At 39.1% G+C, this 12,465-nt stretch overlaps 1 protein-coding gene across 6 annotated transcripts in view; it reads right to left on the bottom strand.

The window, feature by feature from the left end:
- ripor2 (RHO family interacting cell polarization regulator 2) overlaps positions 1–12,465 on the bottom strand; it is a 99,047-nt gene that overhangs the window by 4,063 nt on the left and 82,519 nt on the right. For 5 of the 6 annotated variants that reach the window (XM_038304065.1, XM_038304067.1, XM_038304064.1 and 2 more), the window contains exons 7-17: positions 9,271–9,420; positions 8,595–8,658; positions 8,327–8,370; positions 5,895–6,020; positions 5,652–5,800; positions 5,214–5,343; positions 2,242–2,997; positions 1,820–2,004; positions 1,378–1,555; positions 1,164–1,296; positions 919–1,080 (exon numbers count right to left, since the gene is read on the bottom strand). In XM_038304065.1, the coding sequence (XP_038159993.1) occupies positions 919–1,080; positions 1,164–1,296; positions 1,378–1,555; positions 1,820–2,004; positions 2,242–2,997; positions 5,214–5,343; positions 5,652–5,800; positions 5,895–6,020; positions 8,327–8,370; positions 8,595–8,658; positions 9,271–9,420 (2,077 nt within the window). The remainder of the gene's footprint in view (positions 1–918; positions 1,081–1,163; positions 1,297–1,377; positions 1,556–1,819; positions 2,005–2,241; positions 2,998–5,213; positions 5,344–5,651; positions 5,801–5,894; positions 6,021–8,326; positions 8,371–8,594; positions 8,659–9,270; positions 9,421–12,465) is intronic. The other variant, XM_038304066.1, reaches the window with a different exon arrangement.

Below are 12,465 nucleotides of genomic sequence, written 5' to 3'. Positions count from 1 at the left end.
TGCTGAGTGTACCATGATTTTAAGTGGTTCACACATTTCTCAATATCAACTTAAATAACCAACTTATAATTTTTAGACATATTTTTCATATATCTATTTTTTCTTTTGTTAAAATCTTTAATATTTATTGCATAACTGGGTCAGGGAAAACTCCTTAACTTAAAATTCAGAAAGGTCAAGATTTGAGCAAATTTCCTTTAATAAATGTACCGTACTTATTGTATGATGCCTTATCTTATCCCAACAAGTTTTTGCATAAAGGGCATTCTCATCTGCTGTAAGAAAAATTAACTTAAGCTCATATAACTTCATCTGTTTTCAAGTCTCAACAAATAGAGCACCTTTCTTTAAAAATAAGATTAAACAGACAGAATAAACTGAGCAAAGTGACAAAAAAATCTGTAATATCGAGGAAGCAATCTTGGTAGAATTACTGCTCTAAGTGGGTTGTTCTGTCAGTTAAAGGCATATTTCAGTCTCTTTACTCCAATTAATATACTTATATTAGATATGATATATTATTTATTATATATTATAATATATATATTATATACCATACTCTGATTAATCGATTACAAAATTAGTGGAAAATTATTTCAATAATCGATTAATCACCATCAGATTAATTGATTCATCTATCTATCTATCTATCTATCTATCTATCTATCTATCTATCTATCTATCTATCTATCTATCTATCTATCTATCTATCTATCTATCTATCTATCTATCTATCTATCTATCTATCTATGTTAAAATTGGGAATCCATTTCAAGGCAACTGGAAAATCAGGGAAATAGGGCATTTAAGTAGCCTTCTGTTTAAATTTTATGTCTTTTTTTTAAGACAGATCAGCCACTGAAGCAGCTTCTGTTTGCACAAGATAAGCTGTTGCTGCTTCGTAAGCAAAGGGCCAACCTGTGTCAGCGCTGTGTGGGTGTCTCTCCTGCAGCAATGGTGCGTAGCGCTGGTTCATGTGTTTGAAGACACAGTCTAGCGTGGTGTGGAAGAGCCCAGCAGAGCCGCTACACTCTGACCACACAGTCATCAGCTGGGGGCGCTCCGTGAGGCTCGGGAGAACTGGAAAAAGAATGAGTTGAGACTATAAAAGGCGACATTTCAATGAGAAATTCCCCTCTGGATTTTAATTTGCCCACTTGTACCATCAGCAGCAGAGGTGGCTGTTCCTAGCCGGTCCATGTTGATCTCTGCAAGCTCCTCCAGCAGCTGTGTCTCCCTGGATAGTTTTAGGAGAACACTGCGGCGCTGCCAGATACCCACCCCACTGGTCAACAGCTGCAAGACAATTTATGGTGTTAAACTTTAATAAATAAGGTAAACTACAGTCTGTGATGGAAGAAGGCAGCGGAGATCTACCTGGATGAGGTGAATGCAGTACTGAAGGTGGATAACGATGGCCACATCCAGGTTTTCGTTTCCAGTGGTGAGTGGCATCGGACTCCCTGCCACGCTGTTTCCAACCCCAGTGTCCTCTGTAAGGGCTTCGCTCAGGTGTCCTCTGGCCTCAGAGTGTTGGCTTCTAGCCAGCACAGACCAACAGAGACCACAAGGTGGCAGCATGTTAACATAAAAGTTATACTTTTACATGATTCAATTCAAAGATGGTTCCTTCAGGTTTTCCAACAATCATTGAAGAAGAAAACATTCAAAAAATCTGAACAAAATCTCCATTTCAAAACCTATTATCTCTAATTATTTCAAATCTTTTCTCATTCTAAATGAGAGAAAGAAAATGACAGAAATTGAACTAAAAAAAAAAATAAATAAATAAATAAATTTCCTTTATCCACGAACTCACTCAATGCTTTCTGTGACGGCATCCAAAGGTGGAGACTTTTGAGGGGGACTGCAGATGCCTGTGTTGTCGTCTCCGGTATCCTCGTCATCAAAGTCAGACGTGTTGAGGAAGTCGAAACTCTCCAAGGCGCTCTCCACAGTCAGGCTGAGGCTGGACGACCGACTCCTGTGACCCGGCAGACGGCACTGAGGAGAAATGTTGAGCGGATATTTTACAACATAGCTGTTGGAAAAAGGTGCAGCAGATGTGTTGTTTTTAAAGTTTTATAAAACAAAGTAAAATCTATTTTTATCAAAGTGAATTTATTATAATATGAGGGACTACTTTTGAGCCAATATTCGGTATAAGTAACTTTCTTCCTTTGCTATTTCTCACTTAACACTTCCTTTGTAGTCCTTCAAGCTGCTTGACATGATTATCACCTTGAGGAGGTCCTCCAGACGCATCACTTCCTGCTCCAGGTCTTGCAGCTCCCTGCAGCGATGGGTCAGGGACTCCAGCTTTGTCAGCAGGCTGTGAATGGCCTCCTCCAGGCTGTGTTCCAGGAAAGCCCTGCTCCCTTCTCCTGCCCAGCCGAGGCTCCCTCCACCCTCGGCTAAGCTTCCAGCTGGTGAGACGATTTCTGAAGACGTCAGCCTCTTGACAAGCTGCCTCGTCAGGTTGCCTGGCTCTTCTGTGTCCAGCTCCACTGGTTTCAGCTCATCAGCGTGATCCAGGAAAACGTCCTCTGGCGCCACCGTGGACAGGTGTCCATCCGAACACAGAGACGGAGCAATTGAGCCGCAGTTGGAAATGGAATTGCGCTGAGACTCTGTGCGCTCCCACTCTGAGTCTGCAACATCTGCTTCGTCACTAGCAAGGCTGGCACTGTTCCTGCTCCCTCTGCTACCCATCTCTTCATCCCCCTCATACGCTTCTTCTTCCTCCTCCTCCTCTTCTTCTTCCTCCACTAAATGCTCCTCTGCAATAGAGTCCTCCCTCGTCTGAAGGATGGGGGTCGGCAATGAATCCGTATCTGGAGGGGTGACGGTGATCTCAGGGTTGGATTGGCTTTGGGAGAAGAAGCTCTGGGCCGGGCTTGGAGAAGACCCCGAGGTGTCAGAGAAGGTGAAGGACAGACGTTTGCACTCAGCCACACCACAGCCGCCATTCTCAAAGATGTCATCTGGTAAAGTGGACTGAAACACAAAGCAAGGAGTCATCATTTAAAGCAAAAACACAAAATAAAACAAGGCAGCTGGAAATCTGGGCAGAAAAACCATCAGAAAGAAAGCAGGGCTTTAAACTTTATGACTAAATTATTTAGTCATACAGACTCACAAAGAGAAGTAAATTAGAAAAAAAATAAAATGTTGGTGAGTAATTCACATACACCATCATTGGCATCTATATTCTGTTGATTTTGAGCTTTCTAGTGATGCATGTAAACCATTTGTTTCCAGGATAGAGGGATTATACAACAAACAAATATTGCACAAATTGGATGTTACAGATTTTCTCTAATCTCCACATAATTATTATCATACACAAGTATAAAATAGTGTACATCATAAATGATATATATAAAAAAAAATCTCCAAAAGGAATTTGCTGAAGCATCAACAATAAATGACAAGCGAATATCATCACCACAATCTCATCCAGGAGGAGGATGTCTTGTAGGTCAATGAGTCGATGCAATTAACTGGTTTTCCTTGATAAAAACTTTTAACCAAATTCACTGTATTTTCTTTTTTGAGGTAGAACTTCTTCTTAATCATTTAATCCAGAACTACAGTTCTTAATTTTTTCTCCTCTCAACATTAGGTTGAAACAAACTGGTTAATTGTTTAAGGTATAGTGGATCTTTTTCTGCGTGGATCATGAAAATAAGTGGTCCTCCTAATTGTCAATCATTCTGGTCATATGTTTACGTAAGGCCGTTCGACGTGCTCGTCCCCATTTTCACTTACTGGTGGTGAGTCTGACAGTGGAAAAATTGCAAATTTTCTTTTGGAAAGTAAGCTTGTATGAGCGATGCAAACAGCAACTTTTAAACAGAGCATGCACGACATTTAATAGGTGTTCCCTCTCGGGAGTGGGTACAGGGTTGTGCATGTGCATTTTTTTAAAAGTGGATAGGGCGGTCTTTTCAAAAACTTGGAAAAAACCTCCACTATACCTTTACTTGAGTATAGAGATACTGAAACCTACATTTAGCTGAAAGACCAACACACTCAAAGCAGTAATTATGCCAAAATTGTAAAAACTATATAAACATTTTGCATTCAAGATGAAAAACCTGTTTTGTCTATTAATATGCACTATTCAGAAGTCCTCAAAGGGTACAGTTTTACTTGGTTTAAATTCTGTTTAAAATATTCTTTAAGGAGCCTTTTGCTATCCCAGTATTAATTGATTAATCAAAACAACAATCGACAGATTATTCGATTAGCAAAATGGTCATTAGCTGCAGCCCTACTCAACCTAAAGTCATTTGGATGGTTTAGATGAGCAGACATTAATCTAACTTGAGTTTAATAGGGACAAGTTTTAGACCAAAAATTCTCCGCTTTGATAGTAACAAGAAACATACACAACAACTGCATCTTTCGGGCTGTAAAAGATTAGAGTCCAGATTGTTCATGGCACTTTTTTGGATACCTTCATTTTAGATGGAGCTGACCTTTTGGGTTCAGAAGGGTTAGACCGTGATGCAGTTTGCTGTTCCAACCCAACAACAATCTCAGGTTAAAACCGACCTGAATAAAGGTAACATTAATGCACAAACTGACTGTATGTAGATTTCTCACCAGCGCTACTTAGTAAGGATGACTAGAAGAAGTCATGCAGATCCACAAGCAAACTGACACACACGCAATTCTGCAGCACTCAGAGTGGAGCTGGACAAATCCAGGTTGGAAATAACTCAGTGAGGTAGAGAGAGACACGGTTGTAGTTTTGGGAAAGGGTTGGTCAGTCAAGGACACACTCCACACTCACATAGACCTCAAGGCTGGATCTGGGCCTTGGCCGGAGCGAGGCCAGGTCACCAAAAGAGCGGCTGCGCCTTAGCTTCTCCAGCAGCGTTTCTCGCAGCATGTGGAGGAAGGAGAGGCGCTGGCGCTCGACGGGATATGGCTGCCACTTCTTCACACAGTCCACACATGGACATTGGACGGGTGGGGGCGTTTGGGGTACGAGGAAGAATAGGATTATGTTACACAGAAGTGCGTTATAAAATGGAACTTAACGGAGGGTAAGTGGTGAAGAGAGGGCTCAGCAAATAAAGGCGAGTATGAAAACATGATTCAATTTGTTTTAACAAGAAAAACATGTGGACAGGTTATTGTGGAAGGATGATGAAATATGTTAATAAACAGGCACTAATGGACAGATGAGTGGTTGAACTTACGAAAAAGGAGCTGTCCTGGAAGGTGGGGGTCTCAGGAGTACCCTGGCTGTAGACCGATACTCGTCTCTGGAGAGCTGCAGCTTTGCTCAAGTTTCCCGATGACAGAGTCAAATCTTCAACATCGAAGGGACTGAGTGGGTGAAAGAACAAACTCACTGAGCTGTCAATGTTCTGCAATGGCATCGTTTCTCCACAAGGTGGCAGGGCACCTTTAGATAGACTAACAGTGTTGTAACCGTTGTGGGCGTTCTCAACATGAAGTGAACATATGGCAAGTCCAGTAATAGACTCTAAAAAGTTTAAAATAGACATTGGCTGCATCCCACAACTCAGCTATGCAGCAATTTCTTCCATATGTTGCTGATAAACATCTTAGTTAGTATTTTACTGATTATGGACACAGGTCCACAGTGAGAGTTCTTACAAATGACTACTTACTACCACGTCACCTCCAGGTTGAGTTTGATCGTTCCCAGGTCATTGACGTCCACGGCTACCACCTGGGGCCTCGCTGTAAACAGCTCTTTGGTCTCACAGATGACACTGCCCACCAGCATGTGAGTGGCCAGACCCTTAAGCTCGGTCACCTGATGGAGGCAAACACATGTTTTAATCTTCCACCGCAGGGAGCAAGAGATGACTGCAGCTGCTCTGTTTCACCACCATGCTGCTCTGGAGTACCTTGATGTTGATGAGATCGGTGATGAGGGGCATGAAGACCATCTCGTCTCCGTCCCAGCTTTGCCTGGAGTTCACTTCGATCCTCCCCTTCAGCTTCCAGCGCTGTCGACCGTAACGCATGAAAATCTGATGAAAGGGATGAAAAGAAAGGAAACTAGGCTTGATGAAAATGTTTAAGCAAATAAATCAATCAATATAAAATTGAAAGCTTCCCAAGGCTTCTTCTCTGTCCTTTACCTGCCTCTCATTGTAATAACCATTATAGATGCTAAATATTGAAACGTTTTCATTAACTAGCTTCTCACTAGTGGCTATAATAAAGTATAAGAGCTTAAAGAACACCTTTGGCCTCTATTATTTGAGGAAGAAACAAGTATGAACTGTGCATTCTGTCATTTTGTACACTTTCAAAGGCTTGATACAGGTTTCACATAAAAACCAAATTGAATGATAAAGTCATGAGTTGAAACATTTTAACTCATTGTAATTGGGTTAAAATAGCAATGGGTTATTGTAATTGCAACCTCTACACCAGCCTCCCCCATGATCATGAACGAACAAGCAGATACAGAAAAACAACGCATACACCGCAAAAACGATCTAGAAATAAGCAAACATTTCTTAAAATATGTCTATTTCCCCTTAAATTGAATAGGTCAATAAGATGATTTGCAAATGGAGTTAGTATTTTTAGTCTTAAGATAAGATAATTAGATATGACGCACTTGAAATAAAACAATGCAATTGTTTTTTCTTATTTTAAATGTAAATTGTCTTGTTCCATTGGCAAAGTATGTCACTTGCCTCCTTAATTCAAGAGATAAATGCCCTTATTTTAAGAAAAAAAGGACTTATCTAGATTTCCATTTTTTCCAGTGTAGATGAAACTTGCTAATCCATCTTAAGGGACTACTTAGTCCATCTCTTAGTTTCGCCTACAAGATCATGAACAATAAGCTAACCTTATGGATTTGAATAACTGACTAATTTTATACAAGCAGATGATGATAAAAGCAAAATCCTCTCATTTCCTTTCGATCCAAATAAACTCCGACCCTTTTTGGTTAAGACCAAAAGGAGGCGAGATAACAGGGGATATTAAACCACTGATTTATAAAGATGTTTGCTTCACTGGCGTCACTTTATCTGAAATAAATGAGTAACGACAAAGTCGGCAATTACCTTATAATTAAACCATTCATTTTTTTTGTTGCCTGATTAAATTATATAATTATATATATATATATATATATATATATATATATATATATATATATATATATATATATATATATATATATATATATATATATATATATATATATATATATATAGAGAAAATATATAGACATGGCCTTTTTAACAATAATAATTGGTATGTGCCAAGAGTGATTTCAGTAGTTTGAAGTATTGAAAAGGATATGACAGAGGGTGCCTCAGATTAGATTCAGGCAAAAAATGGCCAAAGTTTTGCCAGACATGTAACTTCTTCATTTTTTAAATCAGCAATTCATAGCTACATCTTTCTTTCTGCTTTAGTAACACTTTATCTGCGACTACTAGATGTGTGTAATGTTGCTCTGAAGGATGGTGTAATACTGTAGCTTAAGGAGCAGGTTTAAATCCAGCTTCAAATGTTTTTAGTGTGGGGCAATACAGACCATCTATGTCAATTCATTCCTTTTGTTATCTTACCATAATTCTTTCTTTTTTTGCTCATGCTTTCTTTTTTTTTTTTTTCTTTTTTTTTGCAACTGCTTTGTTTTATATTTAGACAGTCGATTTAAGAAACAGTTCATCTTGCCACACATCCGTGTACTTCACTGTGACAATTTGCACAATAGCAGCAGGGGTTGGGGAAGCAGATAAAACAAGTTTAAACTTGTTCTGGGAACATATAAAGTATTTGTAAATGAATACAGATTGCTGACTCTCAGTGTATTTTTCAAAGGGTAAATTGCTAAATTCCGTCATAATTAAAGGTTAACATTGTCAATAACCTTTTCTAGAGTCTTTACAAACTTCACTTGGGGCTATTGCTTTCTAACTGCAAGTGTAGTTCTGTGTGAATCAGGCAAAATTATGAGTGTGCTCTTTTGGTTTGGGATTGTGACTTTGTTGTCAAGTTTCTATGAAACATGTGGAGAAGATTACATAAGAGGTAAAGATACTGAGCAACAGTGCAGAATGGAAGGGGAAAAAAATAAAACATGCTGTCACAGCTAAGCTAAGCTTTAACTATCGCTAGTAAAAGTTTAATTTTGATGAGTAACGAAGTAGATGTGTTGATAATTTTTCATAAAAAACATACAAAAATGGACAAATATCTAACTAAATATACTTAATTCCTCCTAATGTTGAAGAATCTAAACAAAATGTTTTGAAATTTCACATGTTAGCAGGATATTTTGATGAAGAGGAAGAGCACTTACCTCATATTGGTCTCCAGGACAGAGCCTAGCAAAGCCTGCCAGTCCTATCAGAGAAAAAACATGGGAACAGAGAGATGAGCTTCATAAGACGGTAACTAAAAGTCTACAAATTCTGGACTAATAAATGAACATTTCTTGTGATTTAAAGAGGAAAATTATTTTTTTATATTTACACATTGGTTACTAAAAGCATTATCTTATCTTTTTTTTCAAGTTGTCATTTAAGGAATGTTTTGTTAGTGTGATCAAGAAGTTAAAAACAATTCACCTTTCATTTTGATGTGAAACTCCCCGAGCAGATTCTCCAGTTCGCTCTCGAAAGCGCTCATGTTCTAGATCAAATTAAAATAATAATAATAACAGAAAAAGGTTGAACATTAAGAGTCAGGCAGCATGATGCAGGGTAATCAGGTTATCTCTTCAGTCAACACCAAACTGCAGAGGAAGACTACGCTTAACCTTAATGGACAGATGATGACAGGTGTGTGTGTTTTGGGGGATTTAAAGGTTTCTCTGTAGAGGTGTTTGCAAATTAGGTTAAATAGTATTTGCTATAATCTACTATAGGCGTTGGCAAGTATACAGTAAACAGTAATAAAGCGCTATAAATTTTAAACCAACCTTAAATCCTTTAAACCTTGCATCAAATGAGCCAGGCAGTCTTGTGATCACATAAAGTTGTTTTGAATAGTTCCCCATGCTTTCAGAAGACTTTGTGGCCAATGAACCGAAAATAAAAAAAGGCCTTCATTGACTTTGCTTTCTAATACCTTGTATTTTCCCAATACAGAACTTTGCACTCTACACATAAACATCAACTCCAGTACCAATACTGTCACCAGTTAGAATAAACTGTTAAAAAGCCCAAATTCTGCCAAATAAAGGCTAAAGGTTTAACATATTTTAACATATATCCTGGTAAAAGCTAGGAACATTGGCAGTACCTCAGTGTACTCCTTGTATCGGCGGTTGACTTCTGAAATGCTTTCTTTGGTGGCTTTGGTGGAAGGAGAGGAGGAGAAGGCCTGCTTCATCCTGATGGCACCGTCTCTCAGGCGGCTCTGGATACAGAAAGCTTCGTACAGCTCATCCACCTGAGGACAGAAATGAAGTCAGTTTTTGCAAAAAAAACTATTTCAGACACTTAATATTCCAAAACCTGAAACAAAAAGAAGAGATAAGGTGTAGAAACCATCTTCAGTTTACAGAATTTATCCTCCAAATTAGGACCTTTATTTAAAAACGTGAAACATAAAGTCCTAAAAACGATTAGGATTAGATGGACAGAGGGATAGACGCCACAAAAGCAGCGAGAACTATCGACTTCCTGCTTACTTGCAGTGAGATAAAATGTTGACATATGAGAGGAGATCAGATTCAGATAAGATGCTGCAGCAGTTTAAATTTATTTTCCTCTTTACTTAAGTTAGGTTCAGTTTCTATCAGTTCAATAAATTGGTTTATTCTGTCTACATTTTCCCAACTTCTGAGTGAATTCACAGGTATCAACATCGTTGCAGAATTACATTATGTAATTCTAACAGTTACATAATCTAATTGTTACAATTAGATTATGTAACTATATGAAAGCATGAAATATGAAATAAGCTGTGTAAACAACACATGCAAGTTTCACTCATTATCTAAAAATACTTCAAACAGATTCCCGAAGGCTGAGTAACCCATCTCTGAATGTATAATTCATATTGACTCCAGGTTTATTTTTGACCAGAAGTCACATCTAATCAAAATGCAAAGCAAAACACCTCTGGTGAACCTCTTTAAAGGCAGAAGTGGAAGCCTGACTGGTGCCAGCTCTGAAATATTGATGCTGTGTGCTCTTTATTGCACTCATTAGAGAGAGACAGGGGAAACCGGCCAGTCTGGCTCCTGTTGTCCTAATAGCTGCTGTTTATTTGGGGTTCTTTACGCCTAAACCAAAACACCACTAGGAAATCTTTTTATAATGTTGATTCCTTGAAAAAAGTTTCTATAAAACTTCAGATTTATATCCCACACCCACTATGATCCCACCGGCTCCACCTCAAACCAAGCAGTCCTCAGCGACATGCTACTGGGTGAGGCCAAGCCCATCTGCATGTCTGTCTGTGGTATGTGGAGCATGTGGTGTAGCTGTAGCAGCTGAATGGAGTCAGCCTCAGAACGACATCTAACCTAAGTAACTTTATCCAGTCATCATAAAGAACATTCAGAGCTGCTGGGCCTCTTAGACATATAGTTTATACACACATATGTTTAAAGTTAAAATGTTTAAAAATTTTCTCAAGCAGCAACTTTAACTGCTATACTTTCCTGTCTTAAAAGGCAGAACTCTTCTAGTCTAAAATGTGCAGAAAAAAACAACAACCCTGGATAAGTTTAATCCCTTTATGGGTAATTAATTCAGTTCACAGTTAAAAGATTAACCACAAATCTTTTGCAGATTATTTTTGGCATGCTTTAAAAAAAAAGGGAAAGATAAAGTAAGTGCGGAGCAGACGAGTGAGCAAACAAACCCACAAATGGACGGATGAATAAATGGATGACCGGACAATAGAGAGACAGATGACTGGAGCCTGTGTAGAGACCCTTCACACACAAGGTAACAATGACAATGAGTTAATCATTTAGAGAAATAATGCTTTTCTCTGAGGAAATACTGGGCTCTAACAAACTGGAGCTGATGAATAGACATTATCATATCATTGTCGGATAATGAAGCTAATTTTTGTCCCCGATTACAGCGGCCACTAGGACATGTGCTTATGAAGGTCAGCCAAGCCTCTCTCCAGAGACTGTCCATCAGCATATTGCTGTGCCTTGGGCGCATTGCCCCCAAGAGAAAGACAACGCATGAAAGAAAAAAACAAACAAAGAGAGGAGAGAAACCTTGATGGACAGATGGCCAAAAAACTAAAACGTCTCAGTCCAAACTATATTACTGTCAGAAGAGCACAAACGTATGGAGAGAAACACTTCCCTTACTTAGCATTTTCTTGATGATGCATTTAATCTGTCTCATTAGGCTTCCTAGGCTTTGCCTTCACATGATCGATCTGATTTACATGATCAATGGCGAGAAACAATAAAGAAAAAAAATATAGATTTTCCTTAGCTGATACAGGTTATATTAGAAACACAGAGAGAAAAGGGTTTGTTATTGTTTGTTAATCTTTTTGAAAAAGGTAATTCCTCTTAGCATCCAGTTTGTGCCTTTAATGAGGGTCTGGTCCCATATGAGTTGATGGTCATCTCTTTGGAACCCTTCCATTAAGCGCCACTAGTTTGCAGATTTTCTTAACTTGTAGGTGTTTTGGCTATTTGCAGCATTGTTTTTGATTTGCATACATTTTGTGTATTGATGTGTTAGCATCTTTATGTATTTGAACTGTTTTTTTTGTGTTTGCAGCAATTTTCCATTTTAGTGGTTCTGTGAATGCAGCTTCTCTCTTTTGCAGCATTTTATAGCCTTTGTCCATTAGTCTTGTTGTGTTTTCTAGTCTCACGACTAGGGCTGCAACAACGAATCGATAAAATCGAAAAAAATCGACTTTTAAAAGCGTTGGCAATGAATTTAATCATCGATTAGTTGTGTCGCGCGATTAATGCGTCATCCGCCGCCGCCGTCATCCGGGGGAAGAAAAAAAATATGGCGGAGCGAGTAGCGCCGCAGTTGCAGTGTTGCCAACTCAGCGACTTTTCAGACCCCTCCAGCGACTATTTTTCAAAAAAGCGACTAGCGACAAATCTGGCGACTTTTTACGGTGTCACTGGCGGCTTTTTCTCTCACAGGAATCCCTCTCAGCGCGGCAGTCAGAGCCGCAGGTTTTTAGTGAGGAGTTTACCCTCAGCGTCCAGAATGCAAATGAAGCGCGCATGCGCCGGGATTGACGGCGCATGCGTCGTAACATGCAACTTTTGTAAAAACAAATGAACATGGCACGGAAGCACCACTGTTATGACGCAGCATCTGAAAAGAAAACACGTTGGAGCCTTCGATGGCGTGAAGAGAGCAGATCAGCAGGATGAGTAACCATGTTTGTTTGGTTTTAAAGTGGGGAAACGTTACGTTAGTTTCTCAGGTAGCTCATCTGATGCTTTCCTTACCTTGTTAGTAGGTTACAGACAGGGATGAGGTT

This window comes from Cyprinodon tularosa, unplaced genomic scaffold (genome assembly GCF_016077235.1).
Source record: "Cyprinodon tularosa strain WSP-4 unplaced genomic scaffold, ASM1607723v1 ctg525, whole genome shotgun sequence".
Classification (NCBI taxonomy): Eukaryota; Metazoa; Chordata; class Actinopteri; order Cyprinodontiformes; family Cyprinodontidae; genus Cyprinodon; species Cyprinodon tularosa.
Note: the sequence above shows the minus strand (reverse complement) of the source record. Positions and strands in the feature narration are given on the sequence as shown.